The 25,623-nt window shown below is 38.1% G+C and overlaps 2 protein-coding genes across 2 annotated transcripts in view; both read left to right on the top strand.

The window, feature by feature from the left end:
• The window catches only part of DSG4 (desmoglein 4), a 55,137-nt gene extending 52,878 nt beyond the window's left edge, over nt 1-2,259 (top strand). The window contains exon 16 of the mRNA XM_064294628.1: nt 1,077-2,259. Coding sequence (XP_064150698.1) covers nt 1,077-1,844 — 768 coding nt within the window. The 3' untranslated portion in view covers nt 1,845-2,259. The remainder of the gene's footprint in view (nt 1-1,076) is intronic.
• A 13,576-nt stretch (nt 2,260-15,835) lies between these two features.
• Nucleotides 15,836-25,623, top strand: part of DSG3 (desmoglein 3) — a 45,035-nt gene continuing 35,247 nt past the window's right edge. The window contains 1 exon segment of the mRNA XM_003406751.4: nt 15,836-16,039. Within this exon segment, the coding sequence (XP_003406799.3) occupies nt 15,836-16,039 (204 nt within the window).

The following is a 25,623-nucleotide window of genomic DNA, read 5'->3' as shown; positions in this document are numbered from 1 at the left end:
CAGTAGCAAAGCCAGGAGAATCCTAATTAAGGAAAAAAAAAAAAAGCGTGCATTCTTGTCCTCTCTTTATGATGTCCTTCCTGCTCTTCAGAAGCCTCCAACAGAAAGGAGGAAAAATAAAATAAAAAGATGGGATTGGGGAAGGCAGGTAAACCTCAGAAACATGGCCTCATACTATGTAAGATTTTAAAACACCTGGCGGAATTAATTCTCCCCACTAATCACCAGAAACTGATGGCATGAGCCATGTGGAGATTGACAGGCACAAAGAAGAATAAGAGGAAGAGAAGAGAAAGTTAGAGAGAGACTCCACTGTGAGAAAGACAGAGACAAAGCAGAAATAGTGGTTCAGTTTCTACAATTCACGAGGTTGATGTACTGTGATTTACCAAAGCTCCCCTTCTCGATTTTTTTAAAAAGGATATCAGCTGCCAACAAACACTATAACATTGATTTTTTGTGTGTGAGGGAGAGTGGTACAGTATTTTGAGTTCCTTTTCAGAAATTTATTTTGGTATTATTTTCATCATTATCTCCCCAGAAGTTGCAACTCAGAAGTTCCTGCAACCAGGTCTGTGTACCTGACTGTCTTCTCTCAAGTCACACACAACTTACCTGAACATGTTGACATAAGTCTCTGATGCACAGAGATACTTATATCTTTATATATGCTTTCATTGCAATGATCAAATGTCTTTCTTTCAGAAAATCATTAATATTTTTAATATACACAAATATATTTTATTGTTTCTAGACCATCCCAGAAACAAAGGCCAAAAATCCAAAAGCTTAAAATTAGTCATTAATTCAAAATCTGAACAAAATGTAGAAGTTATCATTGGTTAAGTTTTCAAATAAGAGAAATTTGCATGTTTTAGAGCTCCATTCACCATTAATGCACACTAATCTCCTAAAACATTCCAGTTATTTCAAAAAAAAAAGTGCTAGTATTTTTCTTAGTTCATTCCCTAAAATCTCCCTAGATTAGAAGTCTCTGAAGCATTGTTGTTATTCTTCTTTGATGATCTTAAAGAGAAAAAAAACCCTTCTAATTCCTATTTTTCTTCTAATTTTAGAAAGCATATGCTTACGCCGATGAAGATGAAGGTCGACCAGCAAACGACTGCTTGCTCATTTATGACCATGAGGGAGTAGGTTCTCCCGTGGGCTCCATTGGTTGTTGCAGTTGGATCGTGGATGACTTAGATGAGAGCTCCATGGCAACTTTAGATCCAAAATTTAGGACTCTTGCTGAAATCTGCTTAGACACAGAAATTGAGCCATTTCCTTCATACCAGGCCTGTATACCTATAAGTACTGATCTCCCTTTGCTTGGACCTAACTACTTCGTTAATGAATCTTCAGGAATGACTCTCTCAGAGGCTGAATTCCAGGCAGAAATGGCAGTGCCTGAGCCCAGCATTCCGGGGGATATTATTGTGACTGAGACCTACAATACTGCTGATCAAAGTGTCCAGCCCCCTACAATTGTTTTTGATCCTCAACTTGCACCCAATGTTGTCGTAACTGAAACAGTAATGGCGCCTGCCTATGATGTTCAAGGGAATATTTGCATACCTGCTGAGTTAGCCAACACACACAATGTAATCTATGCTGAGAGAGTGCTTTCTAGTCCTGGTATGCCTGGCATGAGCAGTAGTAGTGTGGCTGATGGTTTTATGGGACCTATGATGAGTGGCGGTATTTTGGTAGGGCCTGAAATTCAAGTGACACAAATGGTGAGTCCCGACATTCACATAAGCCAAACCATTGGCTCCACATCCCCAATGACATCTCGACATAGGGTAACACAATATAGCAACATACATTACTCCCAACAGTAAGTGCTTTATGGTCAGCATTCTCTATGGAGATCTTGCACCTCATAATCACCAATATGTCCATCAAAGATTATAATGACTGTGCCATATATAACAGTTCTACTCTGTCCTGTAGGGTCCTATAGGGTCGCTATTAACTCGTTGGCACTGGGGTGGGGTTGGGGATATAGAACATGTTAACGGTCAGCAAATATTCAAATATTCTAAGCTCCATGCTACTCTTTGGTCATGCCTTTTTGGAAGGTTAATATGGCTAAGCATTTTAGATCTGCCTATTTTAATTCTTTCTAATTTTAAATCATGTGCCAACAATTTTTAAGAAAATGTGTTACATCTTTTGACACTATGTCTAATAGCACTCGACTCAGGGTGAATCTTGAAATCCAAAGAACCAGTCATATAAACTATCATGGCCTTGTGCTTGGAGGTTTCCAAAAAAAAAAAAAAAAGCACTGTCTTAATTCACTAGTCATATGTATCTTTTTTTTTTTTATGTATCTTTAGAAAGAAATTTCTATTAAAATTTTTTAATTTTCTATCAATAGAGATCTGAAGGCACTGGCCTCTTTAAATAGCTTCTCAAAATATGCACTGTTTAGGGAAAAGACTTTACTGACTGAATGCATCACATGAAATGATTCATCCAAAGGAATTTTACATATATATATAAAATATATATATAAACCAATATGGATGGATTTGGAGTACACTTTATTGATTTATATCATTAACTGTAAATTAATTTAGAATAGAAAAACAACGCATGACAACCCTACAGAAACATTCTTTGGGGAAGTATTTTTCTCCCTTACAGGGAATTTTTTTCCCTATTCTTGCTAACTATGTCAGAAATATATATGAAATATGGTTTAATCAGTTTCATTGACCTGAGTCATTGAGCTTTCATTTAGCTACCAGGTTTTCCTCGACAGCTACTCAGTATTTATTCATATATTCAAGGAATATTTACTTAGAAGGTCCTATGTGTTGAGTGCTGGTCTTGACTCTGTAAATACATAGGTAAAGAAGACGGTCATGATTCCCGCCTTCATAGACCTTCTAATTCTTTTCTATACATGAAATAAGACTTTGAGGATATGGATTCAAGTTCTTACCAAGAAAAATCAACAAAATATTTAGCTCCATTACCAAGTTGTGTTTCTCTTCCTAACAGTACTGCTTATGTTGAATGAATGAAATGGAAACATGGAAATAGATGGCTTGTTTTTAGTATGCACAAAAACTGCCTTGAAAGAAATAAATTCTAGCAAGATCCCCAGTAACATCTAGCAAGACAGTTTTATTTAATTCTGTAAAATACATAAACTACATAGTAGTAGCTATAATGTGACTAGTAGGGCAATGTAAATGAAATAAACATTTTCAGGGCTTATTTCTTTTGGAAGGAAATAATTGTGGTGCTTCTTGCTTATTTTTTGTTCCTTTAAAAATAAAACTGTCATAGAATGTGGGGCATCTCACATAACCACTTGCCCAACTCTCTCATTTTACAGATAAGTAATCTAGAAATAAAAAAAAAAGAAATAGAGAGGTTAAATGACCGTGATCAGCCAGCTGTGCTACAAAAGCTAGAACCCACTGCTCAGATACCCATTGATGGCCAGCGTACTTTTCTATAACTTTGGCACACATTGAGAGGATAGTTTTGCCCATTACATGGTCTTTGCCATTTCCCAGTTGGGAGGAAAAGTGTCTTGCAAAAAAGTAGGTTTGTGAAGAGTAAGTAGAGAATTTGGAGTCCCTGGGTGGTATGAATGGTTAGGCACTTAGCTACTAACTGAAAGGTTGGTGGTTCACATCTACCCAGAGGTGCCTTTTAACACTAGAAGATTGTTTATGTGTTTTTTAATTTTTTCCAGATTATGTGCACAGCTAGTTGTTATAACTTTAATTATTCATAATGAAGAATGTGCTCTATTTCACTGCTCTATAATTTGATGAAATCCACAGGATTAGCCAAGGAGTTTTGGTGCCACAGTCATTTTAACACTCAATCAACACAGCATCTTATATGCATTTGATTCTGTGGCAGATCCTGATGTAGTTATTTTTCTTTTAAAGCCTGCATTCTATTAGGCCAATAATTATAAAAATTCTGAAACAGTGAATAAGTATATATAAAGCACCAGTAATTGAAAATAGAATGAGACTTGGGAAATGAATAATAACATAGTACTGAGGAAACCCTGGTGGTGTAGTGGTTAAGAGCTACAGCTACTAACCAAAAGGTCGGCAGTTCAAATCCACCAGGTGCTCCTTGGAAATCCTATTGGGCAGTTTTACTCTGTCCTTCAGGGTCACTATGAGTTGGAATCGACTTGACGGCAACAGGTTTGGATTTTGTTTTTTGCTTTGGACCATTTAACTAATAGATTTAAAAGAACGTGAAACTACTGGTGAGGAGGATAAGAACATTTTTCTGAGAACTTTTTGTTCTATCTCTATGTCAATACACAAAGACTTAAGGGTGTTTCCACAAAAAGAAGTCGACTTGTAGATGCCTTCCCCCCAGTATCATGGAAACAAGATCACAGCCATTTCATTTTCTCAATATTATCAATAAAGAGGAACTCCTCTATCATGCCAAGATGGTCATTATTGCCCTTATATGACTCAAGCCTCTGGAATTGGCGTATTTTTAAGCCTCTCTCAAACAAAACAGAAAGCATAAAGCAAGGTTTGCCCTTCACTGCTTAAAAGTTAGGGCATTGATTTGACTAGGAAGTAAAGCGGATATAGAGTTTATGTTGAGGTTAAAAATGAACCTAAAAGTCCAGGAAATGAGATTTAATAAATAAATATAATAGCATATAGCCTTAGTCATCCTGCCCCATAGAATTACTTGAGGGGATAGCATTATGAAATGAATAAATGACTTCTCTTGAAAAAGTCTTATTATGTAACAGGGAGGGAAAACATTAAGAACATGGACAATATTTATAAACTTGTTCCAGAAAAAAATATATACCTTTTTTAAATTTCTTCTTTTGGATTAGATATTTCCAGTTGTAATGTATTACTTAATGTAATAATGTTTTATATATTTCCTCAATAAAAAATACGTGACAAGGAAAAAAAAAGTTTCACTTTCTCTTTGGTGCTTATACACATGGACACACGTATATAAAATCTTTTCCCATAAGATGTTCTTAAAATACAGCAATGTATTACTATGCCATTATCATCTATTCATTGTCTGCAGGTAGAAGACCACACTCCAAAGGCATGAGTTAATTTATAAACTGAAATTCACAATCATTTATTTGTATATTTTTAGTAGAATGTCTCAATAGAATCATTACTTTATTAGTATATGCTCATTATGAAATAACAAATCAATTGAAAAAGACTCTAGATACTGTTCCAGATATGGCATAAATTAGAGGTTTAAATGGACTATATGTAGTTTCTAAGATATGGCATGGTCTCTCATACTTCTGTGCCTGGTTCCTTAATCTGGAATCCTTTCCATTCCCTTTATCCACTTAGTTTTTGTCATGGATTGAATTGTGTCCCCAAAAAATACGTGTATCAATTTGCTTAGGCCATGATTCCCAGTACTGTCTGACTGTCCACCATTTGGCCATCTAATGTGATTTTTCCATGTGTTGTAAAACCTATCCTTACCATGTTGATGAGATGCGAATAGCAGCAGTTATGTTATTGAGGCAGGACTCAAACTACAAGATTGGATTGTATCTTGAGCCAATCTCTTTTGAGATATAAAAGAGAGAGCCAAGCAGAGAGACATGGGGACCTCACACCACCAAGAAACAAGAGCCAGGAGAATAGCGCATCATTTGAACCTGGGGTTTCTTTGCTGAGAATCTCCTAGTCCAGGGGAAGACTGATGGCAAGGACCTTCCTTCTGAGTTGACAGACAGAGAAAGCCCTCTTCTGGAACTGATGCCCTGAATTTATACTTCTAGGCTACTAGATGGTGAGAAAAAAAAAAATTCTATTTTTAAAGCCATCCACTTGTGGTATTTCTGTTACAGCAGCACTAAATGACTAGGACAGGTTTTTTCTATTCATCCCTCGAAACTCATCCAAACCTCACTGGCTCTTTGGAGCATCAAACTATCTGCTTAGCCTCCTCTCTTTTACTTCCTTCAGTAATAAACACATTCATTTTTCCTACACTTGCCAGTCTGCACACTTCTTAGTAACAAGAACAGAGCTTTCCTCATTTCTCTATCTCCACTGTTAGTAGAGTGTCTAGTACATAGCGTGCACTCATCAATTTTAGAAGTGAAGCATACAGTCATATTCTCTCAAATACTGAAAAGCAAGCATCTGCAGTTCAGCAGTGCTGCCTCTAGATAGCAGCCTTTTAAACAATCTTTGAAAAGTTTGTGTAAACACCACCCTTAGCAAGAAGATGCAAGCATATAACGCAAGACGACAATTATATTTCAGGAGAAAATTACCTTTTGCAGGAAGAGTACTAAAATAAAGTTGTGGAAAAGAACCTCACATGTTTTTTGAAATAAATCATGCTAACTCGTTGCCATGGAGTCAATTCCAACTCACAGGCTCTTAAAAGGGGAGTTGCCATATCAAAAAAAAAATTATGTGCAAATAATTTTCCAGAGTTTTTCCAAATTTCTTCTCAAAAAAAAGCTGTCTCAATTTATACTCCCACCAAGAGTTCTTGACAGGACTTGATTAACCACACACTTAATAATAATTGAAAAGATCAGTTTTTTAAATTTTTAGTAATCTAGTAAGAAATATGATTACTTGATGTATACCCATCATCTATACAGACCCTGGCAATCAGTAAGCATTAAGTTGACTGAAGAACAGAATGAATCAGTAAGTATTATATTATAAACTACCATATATGCTTAGATACATTTCCAGTCTCTCTTTTATTTCATTGATATATTGTATTATTAGCTATGCCAGTAAGCCTGACTATTGTTACAACTGATTGTTGTTTTTTAGTATGTTTTTGTATCTAGTAGGAGCATTACACACCCAGTGTCTTTTTTTAAAGATAGTAACCTTGGCACTTCTGATATATTCACTCAAAACCAAAAAACCAAACCCACTGCTGTCGAGTCAATTCCGACCCATATATTCACTCAAGTAAAAAAAAAAAAAAACTGATGGAATTTTTATTAGAATTAATTGAAATTAAATTGATGAATTTATAAATTACTAACCTTGAGTCCTTGAAAACTCCAGTACGTTATTTTGCATATGATAAATACTTTAGAAGAAAGTATGGGACAGTTCTACTCTGTCCTATAGGGTCGCTATGGGTCGGAATCGACTCGACGGCACTGGGTTTGGTTTGGTTTTTTGGTTTTAGAAGAAAGTTAAAACTTCCACAAATTTACGGTTCAATGAGAGAATCTCCTGATAATAAGATTTTCTTTTATTATACCAATCTGTTGAATGCTAGTTTTTATTTTCTTTCAAAGCCATTTCTTCTATTCTGTTAAAATTCAGTAATTAAAAAAAAAATACTATATATCAGAGGGCAAAATAGAGCTGCCAATATTAAAAATGGAATAAAAATTTCTTTATTTTTAATCCCAATATATTCCTCAAATCAACTATGAAAGCCAAATAAATGAACCTCAAACATGAGACTTACATGTTACATGGAATAAGCCCATTTCCAGAAAGCCAACAATTACTGTCACTAAACACGGCATAACTGTTTACTTTTGTTCATGAATGTTACAATGCATAAATGATTGTTACAATATTTTAAACATGGACTAAATATTAAATACAGATAATAAAAATTATTTCTCCAAGACATCTTTAAATTTGATTTCAGCTTACTTGAAATAATCAGAAGACTGAAGAAACTGATTCCACATTGGGAAGGAATTACTGATGGTGATTTTGCCAGTGTTTTGTGGATTATCAGGAAAACAAATAAACACAAGATTCTCTTGTTATTTTTTTAAATGATAATGGCAAAAGGTAATAAAACTATTTAAATGATTACACAAATAAATTCTGTTCTGCACACAAATATGGTTCCTGAACTTTTGGCTGGCAGATAGTATGTGCTGACACAAAGGGTTCGCTCATTAGCTTTTATTTAGGCTTAACTGTGCACAAGAAAGGCAATGTAGGGGTGTCAATACATAATGTGGATAAAGTGAGCTGAGCGAAAGTGGGGCAGATGAAAATTCAGGACTACCTGTATTTATTGTTGTTGGCTTAAAAGATCAACGCTTGCATTGAAATGAATTTTTTTTAAAACAGGACCATACTTTGGTTAGAAATCCATAGAGCTGAGCTCCTCTGTGATTACAAAGGTGACTGAGTTACTTAGGAAACCTGCTGAAAGTGCACTTAATAGGGAGGCAGTGAGTATGTGTGATGAGTGATGCTGAGGTGTTAGTACAAAAGTCACAATGCATGCATGTGATCAGCATAAATATTGGTTGACCAGGAGTCTTAATCATGTACTCAGCAGGGAGGTACTGACTGGGTGAGAGCTTAGTATCCGTGAAGCATGAGCAATTAGGTGTGAGTAACATGAAACTAGATAGGAGTTGTAAACAAAGAAAAATAAAAAAAAATTCACTATTATATGCCAAGCACTATACTAATTACAAACATTTTCTCATTTAATCCACCTTTTGATCTACCTCTTAAATTGAGAAAAAGAAAAATGATATGGGAGCCACAGTGACTTAGTTCCAATGCTCATTCATCCATCCATTAAAAATTTTTTGAGCATTTCACTATTTGCCTGTGAGCTGAGTGCTGAGAACAGAAAGGTGAACAAGTCCTTGCCATCAAGGACCTCACAGCCAGAGAAAGCAGGAAAGAGTTAAAATTCAGTGCGATGGGTGCCCTAGGAGAAAAGGAATGTCCAGCCTAGTGGATAGGGTAAGGCTCGCAAAAGAAATGACCTTTGACCTGAGCTGTAAGGACTCTGGAATAGCCAGAACAGGAAATGGGAAGGGTATTCCAGGCCCATAAAGGAGGGAGGGAGAGAAATAAGGAAAGCTGAGAGACAAGTTGGCTCCATCTAAAAACCAAAATAGTTTGGTAAAGCAGTAGAATGAAAGAAGATCATTTTATATGATGATGAAACTCAAAGAGTTAGGAGCCTGGAAATGTGACGTGCTAAGAAATTGTTATTTTAATCTGAAAGCTAAAGAGAACTACTGAAATACTTAAAGGAGAATAAAAACCTCATTGCCGTCAAGTCAGTTCTGACTCATAGCGACCCTATAGGACAGAGTAGAATTGCCCCACAAGGTTTCCAAGGAGCGACTGGTGGATACAACCTGCCAACCCTTAGGTTAGCAGTCGAACGCTTAACCACTGCAACATATGAAATCATTGAAAAGTTTGCTCTAGCTTGGATAGGAAGGGCGTGAGACGGTTGGTAAGGAGACTATCGAGGAAATGTTTTCAATGAATCAAACCAGTGGAGAAATAATTTGAGTTTCATCCACATGACATAATCCTTGGGATAATGGAATAATTAATTGTCCATTTTACAAAATCATATTATAATTGTTCATTTTACATCATCAGCAAATGAGGCAGCCAGTTATGCCATCTATGTTCCAAAGATGGCACTGTAACCTAAAAATACCAGTACCCAGTACCTGTTCTTAACACAGTAAAATTCTCCCTGTAGGGACTATCTGCTGAAGGGGTAGAACATGGAGACCCAGTCCTCCAGCTCAATAAAAATGCATTTTCTACATTCATTAGGAATAGAAATAAAATTTTTTTTAACTGCGTATTAAGATTTTAAGTGATTTTTTTGCTTTTAGTGGTACATTATTTTCTGCTCTTACAGAAATTTTTAAAAATATAAATGTAAAAAGAGAAAACTAAAATCATGTTCCATTACCCAGAGGCAAAGACTGCTAACACTATGATATTTATCCTTTCAATTAAGATGAATACGGGTCTACTCTTCAGGTCATGCCTAAGAAATCCAGATTTGTGATTGTTACTTGGTTTTTCTCTACAACCTTACTATTTGAACACATTTTTTTTTTTAGATTATTATATTTGAAAGTTTGTGTCTACTTTTTACATTTAAAATTCTTTGTTAAAGTATTTTAAGGGATAGTATATCCATTGGAATTGAAATTTCAGGATCAAAGACTATGGACATATTTAAGAATCTATTACAGCACGTTATTAACAAGATTGTCTTTGATGTTATTAAAAACAACTAAGATGCAATAACTATAGCTATAATAACATTTTTTTTTTTAAGTTTCTGGAGTCCCACGTCCCCTTCCAGTTTTCGGATTCTTTGAGTCTGTGAATCCGATAGACGTATCATATTATTATGATTATTATTATTTGTAAGGATGCCAGCATGATAGAAGAATATTTAGATAGATATCTCCTGCTATCAAGGGTTAAGTTGTCCCAAGTTATTTTGGATAGCCATAAAACTTACTCAATTTTTTTTTTTAACTGAAGAAAATATAGGTCCCACTATCTAAAATGTGTCCAGGCCTGGTCTATGTCTAGTAGATACCTGGAACAAATGTTACTGGGTATAGTTTTCTAAGAAAGTAACAAATCATTATCTATCTGAACTCTAAAAAATCTCTCATCCAAAAAAGGCATGAGAAAGTCTCAACCACAGGTCACACTGGCATCTCCCAGGTACCATGCACAGGCTGATGATAGACCTACAGTAACAAGCCGTCAGGAAGGATCTTTATACCCGCTTCAGAAGGAAAAAAAATACTCCCAGCAAAGATAGGGCGCAATCTGACAAGATAATGGTAGATTTATCACTTTGTTTTTCATTAAAAAAATATATATATATATACATATATATACTGTCCCAGAATGCATTAAACCATAAATAATCTTTCACAGTTTGAATCTTTCATGTACTAGCCTGTCCTCTGTTATTTTTTCCATTTCTATAGTTATATGCCAATATTTCCACCCCTTACCCTGCCTTAAAATAAAAAAAAAAACTAGTGCCATCGATAGGGACTTTATATTCTTTGTCTCAACCACACTGAGCTGTTGGTGGGAAGGAAGGCACTGTGACAAACAACACTGAAAATGTTTTGTTTTATGCCTTGAACACAGACAAAAAGAGACCTGGACACCTGAGGGAACACCTGGCTTGTCTCGGGGAGAGCCACCTTTCAGTGCAGTCTGTGAGGCAGAGGCGTAACATGCTGACTGTGCTGTTTCATTTTAATCTGGATTTCTAGGCTAACGGCTATGTTTTTGGGAAAATATATATTTTTTTCCTCAGTTTTTCACACCAAAACCAGGATGCGAAACCATGTGTTCCGAGGGGTCTTGTTCATGTGACCATCTGCACCCCTCAAAATACATGTGCTCAGGAAGAGTGCTGTCTGGGTGCTGTTGCCAGCACGATGTTTTTGCAAGATAGACGAAGAAAATACGTGAAAGTGTCTTGTGACCGTGATGCAAGCATCCTGCGAAACTATCTGCAATCACTAACTATACGATTAATAATCAGTAGCCAATCAGAGCGTGATTATTACAACAGTCATTGACTTTCATATAATCGTCTTCCCTATGGTTTGGTTCTTCTTTTTACCCCATAAGAATAGTTATATAACATACTGCTTCGGGACTGTCTGGTTCCATTTTCAATGGGCTATTCCCTAATTGCAATTGTTTTAAACCCTTAGTGAGTTTCCCTGTGTTAACTTGAAACAGCGTTGAGGTTTTTCTCTACAACAGGCTTATACAGTAATCACTTTCATAACAATTACAAGCTGGGATGCAACTCCCCCAAACAAATATCACCAGCTAATGAGCATCATTAGCTTTTTCTGATAGCTGTTATCTATTCATAAACAGCATAATCTTTACAGTGTGGTTAGAGTCCTTCTTTACCAAAGACTCCAAATGCCTCCATCATTACTGAAACCCAGTAGTGCTTTAGGACAAAGTCACACAGCAAGTGTGGAAACAAAGAAAATTTAACCAGAACCTTAACACTTTTTCACCAGCCCCAATTAAATATATATATGTGAAAAGCAACTAATCATCTAAAGAAATTAAAAGGAAAAACATTTATCATATTCTGGTAACGTGGACTAACTTAGATGCCTGACTCCCTCAATCTTCAGGTATCTGACAGGAAGTTCATTTTCTACCGAAAGGAAGCAAACATGAGAATCTGAAAGAGGGAGACGTTCCCTAGCAGAACAAGAAGGAATGGGACACTTACCTTCCATTAACTCTGGCCACTCCCCATTCCTCTCCAAGTCAACAGTTCCTTTCCCCCCAGCACCTCAGGCTGCCTCCAAAAGAAAAGCCCAGCAGAACTAAAGAGCACCACACCCCTCCCTGATTCCTCCCACCACTCTCTTCCCTCCCCGAAGAGAGTGAGCAAATGGAGGGAGAGAAGGAAAGGCCACAGAAAATCACAGGTTTAAGAATAATAGTTTCTGTGCAATAGGAAAGGGTGCCCTTTCTCTGCAGATAAGGTTGCGTCCAAACCACTGCATATTTTGGCAAAGCACTAGCCAAGCACCCTCAGCTAAGACAGAAAAGCAAGTAGCTCAGCAGGAAAAAGGCTGAGAAATTAAATCTGCGTTTGAAACCACTCAGCTCCATGACAGTCATACTGATTAGCAGTGAATAGTTAAAAGAGAAGGCATCTATCACTGTGTCAAACAGAAATTCTGGTCAATGTAAGTAAACATAATGAGCTTTGAAATTTAGAGCAATGGGTGATTTTTAGGGGACTTTTTTTTTTAGTTGGTGGTTTAGTGGTAGATTCTCATCTTCCAGGCAGGAAATCTGGGTCCAATTTCCAGCCAATGAATCTCACGGACAGCCACTACTTGTTGGTCAATGAAGGTTCCCTGTTGCTACGATGCTGAACAGACTTCATCAGAGCTTTCAGACTCTGACAGACCAGGAAGAAAGGTCTGGTGATCTACTTCCAAAATAATCAGCCCATGAAAATCCTATGGATCACAAAGCTCTGACTCCATTGTCCATGGGGTGGCCGTAAATTGGGGGTTAACCTGATGACAGCTAACAACAACACTACCTCCCGGATTTCCAGGACAGGTCCCGCCCCTCTAAGTCTTAACTTAAAATCTACCTGTTGCCCCCGTATGTACTTCTTGTTAGAACAAGCTGAGTTTTAGAAAATGTAGTTGCCATAGTAGGCATTCATTAAATATTTGTCAAATTCACACGACCAGTTAGTCATGTAAAACCTGTCACAGTATCAATCGAATTAGTAACTTTCTTTAGATGCCTGTGGGCACACCCTGCTTCGAGATTTCACCATTATCTTATTCATCTTTGTGTCTCTAGCATCTAGGCTGTGCCCTGAACATATTAAGCACTTAATAAGTACCTGTGGAATAAATATTTATTGAGTGAATTATCCTTCTATAATCGCTTCTTATCACTGTTACCAAAATTATCTCCTCTATTTTTTTTTTTATTAGCTGTAGATTATGGGAGAAATCATAAGGAGACATTATTAACCTATTCGGGGAGAAAAGATCAGATGTTACAACTTCTACCCATCAAAGCCTATAGCTCTGCATATCTGAAGCATCATTGGACTGAGAATTCCATTCACGTTGGATGCAGTTCGGGAACTTTATAGCAGTGTATATGCTTGTATAAGTCGTTTAAAATCTGTTCACCTTACTTTGTCTATTTATAAAATTACGGAATGGATTAAACCAGTGTTTTCAAACTGTGGGTCATATTATATTACTAATGGACCATGAAGTCAATTCAGCATGCCTATAGAGATCAACACTTTTAATGGAATTAAATAGAATATAAAAGAAAATATCAGAGTATGCCACACATAGTAAGAGTTAAGTATTGTGAAACTTTTGTTTCATTTCTATTTCTGTAATTACATATTGGTTGGTTACATAAATTCTATTTTTGACCATGAGTTGTGGTTAAAAGAGGTTTGAAAGCCACGAGACTAGATTATTTTAAGTTTCCTTAGGCTCTCAAATGTTTGAATGTTCTAAATCAGTTGAGAGACAGAAGGACTTTATTGCTGGGGGGCAATAATAAAACTGCATGGGGGAAGCTGGTGGGAGAGTGCCTCTCTGAGCACAACAAAAGGCTGTGCACGTGTGAGATGCTTTCAGGCATTTCGTGTTCACAGCACACAAAGATAAGCACTGGGCAGATCCTTTAGACAGAGAAAAACAGAAAAAATAAGGAAGTCATCAAGTCCCTGGAGTATCATGGAAGATTTGGTAAAAATGAGTATGCAGTGATCTTCACCTATCATAAAAGAAAAAAAAAAATTTTTTCTACTGTAATTGTTACAAAGGAGAGACTGTTCATGTACATGGAAAAATATGTACGTGTATCATATTTCTTCATTCACTTAAATTCAACCTTGCCGACCCCCTTTTGCCTCTCTGCTTGGATCTTCAATTTTGGGAGTATGAAATACGTCACACTTCTGAGATGGTGATGCCAAAACCCAAAGCCAAACCCATTGCAATCGAGTCAATTCTGACTCATAGCGACCCTATAGAACAGAGCAGAACTGCCCCATAGAGTTTCCAAGGAGCACCTGGTGGATTTGAACTGCTGACCTTTTGGTTAGTAGCTGTAGCTTTTAACCACTACACCACTAGGTTTTGGTACAGGTGCCATTATTCCTGCTCAGTGGAATGTGTCATCCTGACCTGAAAGCTGGGGGGATTCCAGGCTCTACCCATGATGAGCCTTATGATGGTAGTGAGACCCTTGCTATCAGGGCTTCAAAGTCATTCTCTTCAAAAAAAAGTGAGTTGCTTTGACTACATATCTGGGCATGAAATTGCCTAGTTCTCACCTACTCCCATTTGACAAAAAAAAAATTTGACAAGGTAATCCTTATTCCAGGTACTAAATGTTTTCTGAAATGGGAGTGACCTGAGGCACTCCAGGCATTTTATGCAAGAAAAAACCAGTCTTTGAGGATTCTCTTTGTGATTAAATCCCAAACTATGTAATCCCCCACCCCAGGTGTTTGTTTCATGGTCAATTGAGAAAGTTATGGATGAGGCCTCCTCTTTCCTAGAGAGAAATGAACAACTGTGTCCTGAGGGAAAACTCTTCTCCTGAGAGGAACTCCTTATGCTCAACTTTCCCTGTTCTGCCCTTCCTTAAAGGTGAGGAGAAAGGGCTTGAACCTCATGGCCCCCACTCTTACTGGGGGACAGTCAGTGCATCCACCCCACACCTGAACCCCCACACAAAGTAGTTCATTTTCTTTCCAACTCTAGCACGGTGGATTTCAGTGAAATCTAAATGAATGTCAAGCATTTTAACTCACTGATCTTTAAAGAGTGAGAGAAGTTATTTAGGAGCATTTACTTTTTCAAGGGAAAATATAAAATTTCTTTTTGATAAACAGATTAGTGCATATTTGAGGTCTACATTCTGCCCAGAGGCAGTACAGAAGAGAGAAAGTAATAGGAGTCCCTCGGTGGTGCAAACCTTTAAGCTGTTCAGCTACTAACTGAAAGGTTGGCAGTTCGAGTTCACCCAGAGGTGCCTCGGAAAACAGGCCTGGCAAGCTACTTCCAAAAAGCCAGCCATTTGAAAACTCTATTAAGCACAGTTCTACTCTGACACACGTGGGGTTGCTCTGAGTCAGGGTCAACTCTATGGCAACTGGTTTTTAATAGGAACACAAAGATAGAAAAAAAAGAAAGAATACATAGACAAGGAGATGGGGGGGAACAGAAGCAGTGGGAGGGAAGTGGAAGAGAGGGAAGGAAAAAGACTAGAAAGCACAGAGAAAAGTAGGCTGCCTGCCAAGAGACAGGAGGAATGACACACCCTGGAAGGTGGCTCTAAGATCACAAGCCTGCAGGGATCCTGCTGCTCCAGAACCAGCCACACCCAAAAGTCTTCTCTGGCTTCCCCAGGAAGCCCGCACAAAAGCAGAACAGAGGTAGAGTCCCTGTTCTAGGATTCAGAGTCCTCTCCTGGTTGGGTATCTAAGGAAAATAGCGCCGATGGCAATTAGTTTTAAATTGTTGAATGATCTCTCAGCTGATGATGGAAACTGCGACAGCCAGTCGAAACTGCTCATTGGTGCCCTACCCCAACACTCCACCCTTTACCCCACCCCATCCCCCAAGGGGCTCCTGCAGCACGCCCCTGCCTGCCTGGTGTTAGATACACCTCTGCCTGCGAGGCTGCCTGTTCTGGTTCCTGAAGTATTGTTCCCCAGGGTTTTTTTCTCATACTAGTCGTACACCCCAAGCTCTTGACTTCTATTCTGACTGCAGACTTGGATTTCTGACTCTAAGTTAGCAAGGACTTTTTCAGACATTGAAATTTGCCCCCATTTTACAGTCCGAAGGAGCCCTGGTAGTACAGTGGTTAAAGCACTCAGCTGCTTACCAAAAAGTCAGAGGTTGGAATCCACCAGCCACTCTGTGGGAAAAGGTGTAGCTGTCTGCTTCAGAAAAGATGTACAGACTTGGAAATCATCTGGGGCAGTTCTACTCTGTCCTATAAGGTTGCTATGAGTTAGAATCAACTTGATGCAATGGGTATGGGTTTGGTTTGGTTTTTTACAGTCTGACCCTGATCCTCCATTTCCTTGTAGGACTTCCAGATCTGCTCTTTTGATGTGACCCTCCGAGGTATAATTGCTAGCCCACATTTTGCTTAGACTTTTGACCCACTGAATTCGCTTCTGTTCAACAAACATTTATGGGGTATTTGCTTTAAACCACGTACCGCCTGAGCCACTGGGGTACAAAGAGAAACAAGGCACAGTCTCTGCTCTTTGGGACATTACAGACTAGCTGGAGAGATCAACCCTTAAACATTTCAATATAACCTTTGAGAGAGCCCTTCCTAGGTTCTACGGGCATCCGGACCTGGAACACAGGTTATTCTGGGAGATCAGGGGAGGGTACCAAAACCCATTAGCCTGGAGTCAATTCTGACTCATAGCGGCCCTTTAGGACACAATAGAAGTGCCCCATCAGGTTTCCAAGGAGTGCCTAGTGGATTTGAACTGCCAACCCTTTGGTTAGCAGCGGTAGCACTTAACCACTATGCCACTAGGGTTTCCTGAGGAGGGTACAGGGAGAAACTAAATCCGGAGCTTTGTGTTAGGGAAGCAGCTAGCAAAGAGGTGGACAAGTGTCTCTCAGCAAAGAAAAAAATACGAGCAGAAGCAGAAAAGTGTGAAACAGCATGCTGAGGGTGGGAGCACCCACAACAAACAGTCTGCCTTCTAGTATTAAACAAGCATAAAGAGCAAAGAAAGCATTACTAGAGCTGAATGTCCCCAATCCCCCAGAAACAGGAGTCCAGAAGCAGTGGTTGCATTTAACAACTGCTTTTTTTTTTTTTGGATATTAGCAATATTATATTAAATTCTCGTATCTGATAAAGCCCAACTCCTTCAATATTCTTCTTAATCATTCTTTCATTGGCTTTGGGAGATATTTTTTCTTCCACATGTGTTTTAAGGTCTTTTGATTCTCCCACCACCTCTGCCCCTACACAGTCAGTCAGGACTGAGAGCCTTTTTCAGCTTTTTTTGTTTGTTTTGTCTTGTTTTTAAGGATTGACATGTTGTTATGGTAATTTTTTCTCATCCAGCGACAATATAATATCTTTTTACACTTCGGATCTTATTTTATATCCATCATTAATATTCTTCTGTGAGAAAGCTGAGAAGTTACTTCCAAACAGTTTATAGTGTTTAACCAAAATTGTAAATGGATTCTTTTTCTCACAGTAATTTCTAGATCCTTATCTTATTGTAGGGTAGAGAAAAGTTACTGATCTTTACATTTACTCTATAAATACCCACCTTAAAATTCCTCTTAAGAAAAATGCTATATGCAAATATGTGATAAATGATTTGAAAACCCCGGAAGTTATGAATCATTTGCTAACAAAATATAAATCATCCAACATTTACCCTAAAATTGAAAAATTTCAATAGACCAGTTGAATATCTAGCAAAACCTGGTAACTGGAGATAAAATGTCCTAAGTTCCTCATGCTTCCTTCAAATAAAGACCGACCAACACAGATCTATACAAACTGCATCACTTCAATGTCGAAAGCAATAAAAAGGCGTTCTGAGAATCTGTCAATCCTTACTTCACACTGGAGATTTGAAGACTTAGCATTAAGCCACCATGTTGCACAAGTTGAGCAGCATTCACAAGCAACCGTAAAATCAGCCTTGTGTCTAACACAACAAAATGCACCATGAATTGACTCATGGATGTGCAGTCCTGGGAAATGAGAGTAGAGGTGGAGCCCTCTCTACCTTTAATCTCTCTTTAGGTGTACCCTTCCAGGAAAATGACAAAGAAACAGATCAGCCTTGAATCAAAGAACATGAACTCATGTGGCAAAGATTAAGAAAGGCACTTAGCATTCAGCCTAAATTAACCCGTAGGGATTTTGAAAAGTTTCAATAAAGGAAAGTAAATTGAAATAATGCTCAAAAAAGTTAATGTGAAACAATGTAGAAAAAAAATTCTATAAGCTAAATATTTTGATGTAAAGACACTGATTTATTAACAATTCAGGTAGATAATGGATTATAATCCTCTTTTTAATGTCATTGAATAGAATAATGGTGCTTAGTCCAAGACGGCCCATTAAATATGTCCCAAGCTACAGAAGGAACACGTCCATGTTTTTGAGCTGAGAGTTCAGTGCTTTCCTAAGCATGAATCCCAAACAGATCCACATGAAATGAGACTGTTATTCTGCCTCCAGAACAATAACAGCAACAAAATTCCCTTGAAATTTTCTGTTCTCTGTAATTAATCTTTTCAGGAGATTTTCTAGCTCCTGGTTAGGACACCAATATGAAAATGCAGAGTATAATAAGCTGTGCAAGTTTTACAGGTTTTCCAAACTTACTTGGAACTTACTAATCATAAAGGTATCAGTATATGATGCCTCACTGCATAAAAACGTACTAGCAACGCATGAGTCTTCAGCAGAGAAACACACTGACTCTTACGAATAAAGAATTACAGGCAAACATTCGTCTTCCTCACCAAGCTAGCGCTAGTAGTTCTAATCCACAGGCTTTCCTGAAATCCTTGGCGATAAGTTTTCCTTCATGTTCTATGCTGTTTTCAGACTCCATTTGGCTACAATGAGCGTTTGTGGCACAGCAGAGAGTTACGGTCCACCCATTCCCACAGGGTGCCGTGCCTCATAGCATGTGGTTTGAGAAGCCAGTGAGGCATTCCAGTTGTTATTTCTTCCTGTGGGTGGAGTGGTGGGTGGACATTTAAGGTAAACAATTCTCAAAAAAAATATCTTTCTTCTCGGGAATTACCAACAATAATACTGGTAAAATTCGATGACTTAGAAACACAGAAGTCATGGCTCCCACGATACTAAAAAATAGGTGAAGACTTCTGTGAAATGTGCTCTTTCCCATCAAAAGGAAAATTCAATATGTATAAAGAGGTCACAACAGCAAATAAAGGGTACAATAAATTGATGTTTGAGTTTCCATTTGCTTCTCCTTTGTTTTCTTGCAGTGTGATAGATCACTTCTATGTGTGGCCTTTCTAGACATGGCCTTGTAACTCGTACCCAAGTAATTGGGAGGAACTGTGTGATAGGGTAATTGTGGTCCACCAAGGGGATTGGTCACTTTTGGCATCCTGCTGGGTTTGAAATAAGCCACCCCAGAGGCAGGAAAGAGAAGATACCACAACCACCAAGGAAGAACAACCAGAAGGGGAGAACACGTCCTTTGAACCCAGGATCCCTGAGCTGAGAAGCTCATGGAAGCAGGAGACCAAGAGCAAGTGAGCTGTAACCCTGAAAACTCTGAGAATTGGTGGCAGGAGAGACTCATCAGCGGGAGATGGTGTAGTGGGCTTCCCAGCCCACAGAGATAGAAAGCTGAGTGCTTTTGGTCAGAGGCCTAGGGCCAGGGAGAGGAATACCTGCAAGCATAGCTAGGAAGATGCTGTCCTGATGGAAGAACTGTATACTTCAATGTTCCTGAGTCTGAACTGTAACCTGTTACTTCCTTAATAAACCCTACAATCGTGAGTATGGTCTGTGAGTTTTGTGTGGCCATTGCAATGAATTATTGAACCCAGCAGAGAAGTGGCAAGCACTGTGGGAGGGACGGTTGGTGTCAGAATTAGTAAAGATGGTGGAGAGAAGTGAAATGTCTGACTTCAGCCTCACAGAAATCAGCTTTGGGCTGTTAATCTTGATTCTCCCTCCCCCAAGTGATGTTAGAGGGGGTCAGACATTGCCACCAAGCCATTTTCATATTTCTTACCATTCTACCCCTGAGACAGTAAAAAGGCTAGGGTGATATTAGGTCTAGCAGGAATGCCAGGTCCCTAGATTTAACCAAGATGCACAAGACTTGCTTAGTCCTGTGTAGTTTCTTAGATTGGTATACTCAGAATTTTAACCTTATTTTTATTTATTATAATCTAATAAATAAATTAGTAGCATTTAAATGAACAGCATTTAGATATCTTAATCAAACCCACTCACTGCTGCCAAGTTGATCCAACTCATAGTGACCCTATAGGACAGAGTAGAACTGCCCCACAGGGTTTCCAAAGCTGTAATCTTTATGGAAGCCGACTGCTATATATTTCTCCCTCAAAGCTGCTAGTGGGTTCGAACCACCAACCATGCAGTTAGCAACCAAACGCTTAACCACTGCACTACCAGGGCCCCTCTGATATCTTAATAGGGGCTAATTTTTTTTTTTTTCCATGAGTTCTCATGAAAAAGAAACCTCATGCCTTAGAGGGACAGGTATTCTCCTATATCATCAGTGAGAATGTAAATCAGTATGGCCTTTATGGAAAACCACTTATTAAATATTTGAAATATATATGCTTCTAGGCCCAGCAGATATACTTGCACAAGTTTTCAAAGATATATTCATTCATTCATTCTGCAATGTCCTGGGCATACACTAGTTGATGAAACGGACACTAGGCCTCCCTGAAAAGCTCACAGGCGAGTGGTTGAAAAGGCAATATAAACAGTTCTACTAAGACATGACAAATCACACATGGTACTAAGCAGTATGAAGGAAATAAATGGGAGTGACTGACAAAAAATAACGGGAGAAGGGTGAGGGGGCTCAAATGTAGGAGCAAGAAGGGAAGACATCTCTGAGAAGGTCATATTTGATGAATGAGAGGAAGCTGGCCGAGAGGGAGAGAAAATGAGTGAAGACCTGAGGCAAAAGAGATTTTGGGGCCTTTGAAGAACAAAAGGAAGGTGCACAGGAAGGGGAGGGGTATGATGAGGTTGGAGAAGGACACAGAGGATAGATCAGGCAGTTTCCTAGAGGCCATGACAGGCTGTTTTGATTCTGTTCCAAGTGCACTAGAAGCCACTATCTTTTTTAAAAATAGCAATCGGGCTGCTGCGTGAGGAGTAGATAGGGTGTGAAAGGCAAGAAAGCAGTGAGAGCTTAGGTGCAGGCCTATCGCTTAAGCCACATGAGAGATGTTAGGAATTTGGCTGGTGTGGAAGCAGAGAGAAGGAAGGCGCCAAACTGATGCATGATATATTTTGTATGTAGAACCAACCTTGCTGATTTCATCTCCAACCAACCACAATAACCAAAGTGAAGAAACGCTTTAGCTAAAATAAATACTTTGTTGAAGTGAGCATGCTGTTCATTTGGAAAAGTCCTCATTCACTCTTACATATCACCTTACCAAAATACCACCATGAAGAAGCAATTACTTAATCAGACTAAATCAGAGCAAAAGGCGGCTGACGTTGATCCAGGGCAGAATTACAGGCAAACATTCGTCTTCCTCACCAAGCAAGCTAGCTACCCTTCTGAAGTTTAGATTTGAATCCATATAGGGTAAAAATTACACAAACCTTTTTAAAGAAATAATTCCAGGGACCACAAAAGGATGGTGAACCACGTTACATACTATCAAAAAGAAAATCATTCAATTGGCTCACCAGCTCCATCTTCACTAATTACTAAAGGGCAGACGATTCGGCAGATGCAAAATTACATCCTCTGACATTTCCGGGTCCCTTCAGGTGATGATGCTAAGTACAAAGGTGTGATGGGTCACTGCTTTTGCAGGGCAAGTTCAGCCTTCAGGATGTATGCACAATTTTGTTAATGCATGGTTTGTACAGCTAATATCTTAATTCATGTATTTATGGGTACTCAAGAACAATTAAATATCAAAGAGTACTAATGCCTAACATATAAGATATATCACATGCCCGTTTCCAATCAAACAAAAGCCAATGAAGGTTAAGTTTCACTAACATTCTTCACTTGATGGATCAGAGAACTGTTTTAGATAACGACCATTAGAAACACCATGGAAACCTCTGAGAACACTGTTCATTTGAATAAATACTTCTTCCTACTACTTCACTTCTTACTCCACTGTAAAATATAGCTCAATTTCCAGCCAAAAAAAAAAAAAGGCTTCCTTAGCCTTTTAAATCTGTGGTGTTCTACCTACTTCCAACCCCCTTATTTTTTAAATGGTACATGAAATGAAGCATAACATACTCATGCAATCAGGCTCCCTGTTAACAATTAAGATTATTATTGTTATGATTCTTATTTTTATTTCAGCCTCATGAGTAAGAGGCAGTCTCAAGTTGGGCTTTGATTTCTAACGTCACTATCCAGAGAATAATAACATAGCCACTCACCAGAAACCACTGGAAAATCCTCCTTTTTTTTTTTTTTTTTTTTTAAACAAACATAAATGAAAAGAGCAAGTGAAAGCCCTGCTTAGTCCAGAAGCTGTGTGCAGATGCACTCTCCAATGGGAGTAACTTCCATATTGACTTCCTACCACCATGTATATGTGAACACAACATCAGGGTGCTTTACTTCCTTACTCCGGTTCCCAGGTATTGGTTTGAAGCATTGCCAAGAGCACATGGAAAAAAGGTTAGAGAGCCTATAGAGTGCAGGGTGGGATTTGTCACCCCTTTCTACAACGCTCCTTTAATGGGAACGTTAGGTGGTCAGACCAGCATGGTTAATTTAAATTTTAATTTAATTATTTAATAATTAATAAAATTATTATTATTAATTATTAATCTTAATTTAGTTAATTTAAATCTTAACAGAAAAGCAACCAATATTTTGGTCTCTGAATTCCACACTGTGCAAATTATTAATAAATATAATAAGCTCATCACAGCTTCTATCCACTTGCATTTATTTACTAGTATAGTCATAGACTCATCGGAATCGACTCGACGGCACAGGGTTTGGGTTTTTTTTTTTTAATAGTCATAGAGAAACTGCTTCCTAATTCAGAAAAAACTTTGCCCTAGGCCTCGGTTCCATGTTGGAAAGGATCCTCTCACTGACAGTCCACTTTCAGATTCAAGTTTTTTAAAAAAAAATATGCTTAAAATATACATAGATAGAATTTAGGGTGAACTCTACAAAGGAAATCAAACCTCGTCTTCAGAAATTCTCTTTCCAAGTGGAAGAAGGCTTTTAAAATTCCCTATTTCTCTATTAGAGTCAACACCCATCAGGTTCATCACAAACACTATTTAAGGTAAGTGGCGCACTGTATTAAGGGGCAGCAAACTTTTTCTTTAAAGAACCAGATAGTAAATATTTTGGCTTTGCGGGCCACACAGTCTCTGTCCAGCTCCTCAGCTCTGCTTCAGCCTGCTGTTGTAGCACAAAGCAGCCCCTGACAGTACATAAACAAATGGACGTAGCTGTTTTCCAATAAAACTTTATTGCTAAGAGCTTCATTACAAAACTACAATTTTGTGTTTGTCTACAAGCTGGTTTTTCTAACCACTAGACTACACAATCATTTCTCCATAAAATACTCTGTGATTAAATGGTTTCCCTGAAACTAAAGGTCTTCCCACGCCTGATGCATAAATACTTCCAAAGATAAAATTGTTATTCTATCAAAGCTTTTTCTAAACATTCTGGAACTTTTTAAAATGCTTTGAACTCTAGCTCTACAAACAAACTAAAATGCTGTTGGTAGTTTTTCGCCTAACCCCCTCTAACTTGGTTTAGGGTCCAAACATTTAGGAGTATACAATATGGAGCAGGAAGCAAAATAGACTGCTCTGGGGGAAATGTCTTGAGTAATAAGAAGAGCAGAAAGACCACTACCTCACTTGCAAAAGTTATGCATGAAAACAAATGAAATAGGAAAGACAGTATCTGAGTATTATCAGAGATCTGATTTTGTGATGCAAACGTCCAAGGCACCATGTAACTGTTTACTCCAATTTTATTTCTAATTGTTTTCATTCAAAACCTGCATGAATAGTTGCTTGATGTGATGTTTTTCTTCTCTGGATTTGTAGTTACTTTGGATGTATTATGGAGCCCTGATGGCACAGTGGTTAAGTGTTCAGCTGTTAACCAAAAGGTCGTCAGTTTGAATCCACCGCCCAGCCAGCTGCTCTTTGGAAACCCTGTGGGGCAGTACTGCTCTGTTCTATAGGGTTGCTATTAGTTGGAATTGACAGCAACAGGTTTTTTTGTGTTTTTTTTCTTTCAATATATTATATTATTGTTTAAAACTTCTATATACTGCCTATACAAACTCACACTGAAAATACTGTACCACAGCTTAGGTTTTGATGAGATTTTGTATGTTCTCTGTTGCTTTTCACTTTTCACTCCAACAATGAGGAGAGGCCAGCCAGATTCTTTTCCAGTGTGATCAGGGCTAGCTTTTACAGTTCCATGTCATGATTAGTTTATTATTCATCTGGTACTTTCCTATTAACTCTGTCCTTTGAGCTTTTCTTTCAGCTTCCAACAAATGATTTCATTGCATTAGGAATTGAGGTGTGTCTAAGTTTTTACCTGGAAGCAAAAGTGATGCAAGCTTTTCTGGTGAAAGCAATCCTGGGTTTAGGGTGGGGAGGAACCGCCTAACAGGCCATCTGTAGACTTCTGCAGGAGCAGAGACACTGCTGAAGGGCTTTTGTGGCTGTCACATTCACAGCATTGGAAGAACCGAACAGCAGCTCACTAGGATTTGTCCCTGCAGGGAGTCAGTCAGAGACAATGAGTTGGCTCTCTCTCAGAACGACGGGGACTCTGGCCATTTTAATGGTAAGTCCTGTTTTTATTTAAAACTTGTGAATTTTCCATGTTTCCTCTCTTTCGGGAGAATATTATATTTGCTAAATCCTGATTAGAAATTATAAAAGAGTACAGTGAAAGTAAACTTCTATAAATGAAATTGTGGAGATTACCAATGTCCTCCTTTCGTTGTTGTTTTTTTTTAATGTTGTATTTTACATAGAGAAATTAACCAGAGAGAAATGAATCTGGAGTCACCATTTAGTGTTTCTTTAGTTTCTGAAGTTAAGTGATCCTACGCTCAGATTACATTTTCCACAACACTGTCTTCATTTCCTTCAAAGGAATGCTTTTACTTGCCTTTCTTACACACAAACTAAAACACATAAAAAAAGAGCAACTTCTTTTTCCCAAGGTTACCTATCTATTAAGCATATGGCTAAGAGTTCTACATGCCTGGTCTTGATCCCCGACATGTTTTTAAAATAGTCAGAGATTGCTGAGTTAGAATCAAAGAAATGTTTGACTCTAGAGAAGCTGGGAGGGTTATTAACAAAACAGTATTTATGTTTAGCCATCATCTATGCAATATAGTCAGCCTTTGAAAAAAAAAAGATATGCAACTTTTTTTCACTTTTTATTTTGAAATAATTACTGATTCCTAAGAAGTGGGAAAGGCAGTAGAGAGAGGTCCCGTGTACCCCTCATGCAGTTTCTCCCAAT

The sequence above is a fragment of the Loxodonta africana genome, chromosome 11 (assembly GCF_030014295.1).
Source record: "Loxodonta africana isolate mLoxAfr1 chromosome 11, mLoxAfr1.hap2, whole genome shotgun sequence".
Classification (NCBI taxonomy): domain Eukaryota; kingdom Metazoa; phylum Chordata; class Mammalia; order Proboscidea; family Elephantidae; genus Loxodonta; species Loxodonta africana.
The sequence above is the reverse complement of the archived record's forward strand: the minus strand, read 5'-3'. Positions and strand labels throughout refer to the sequence as shown.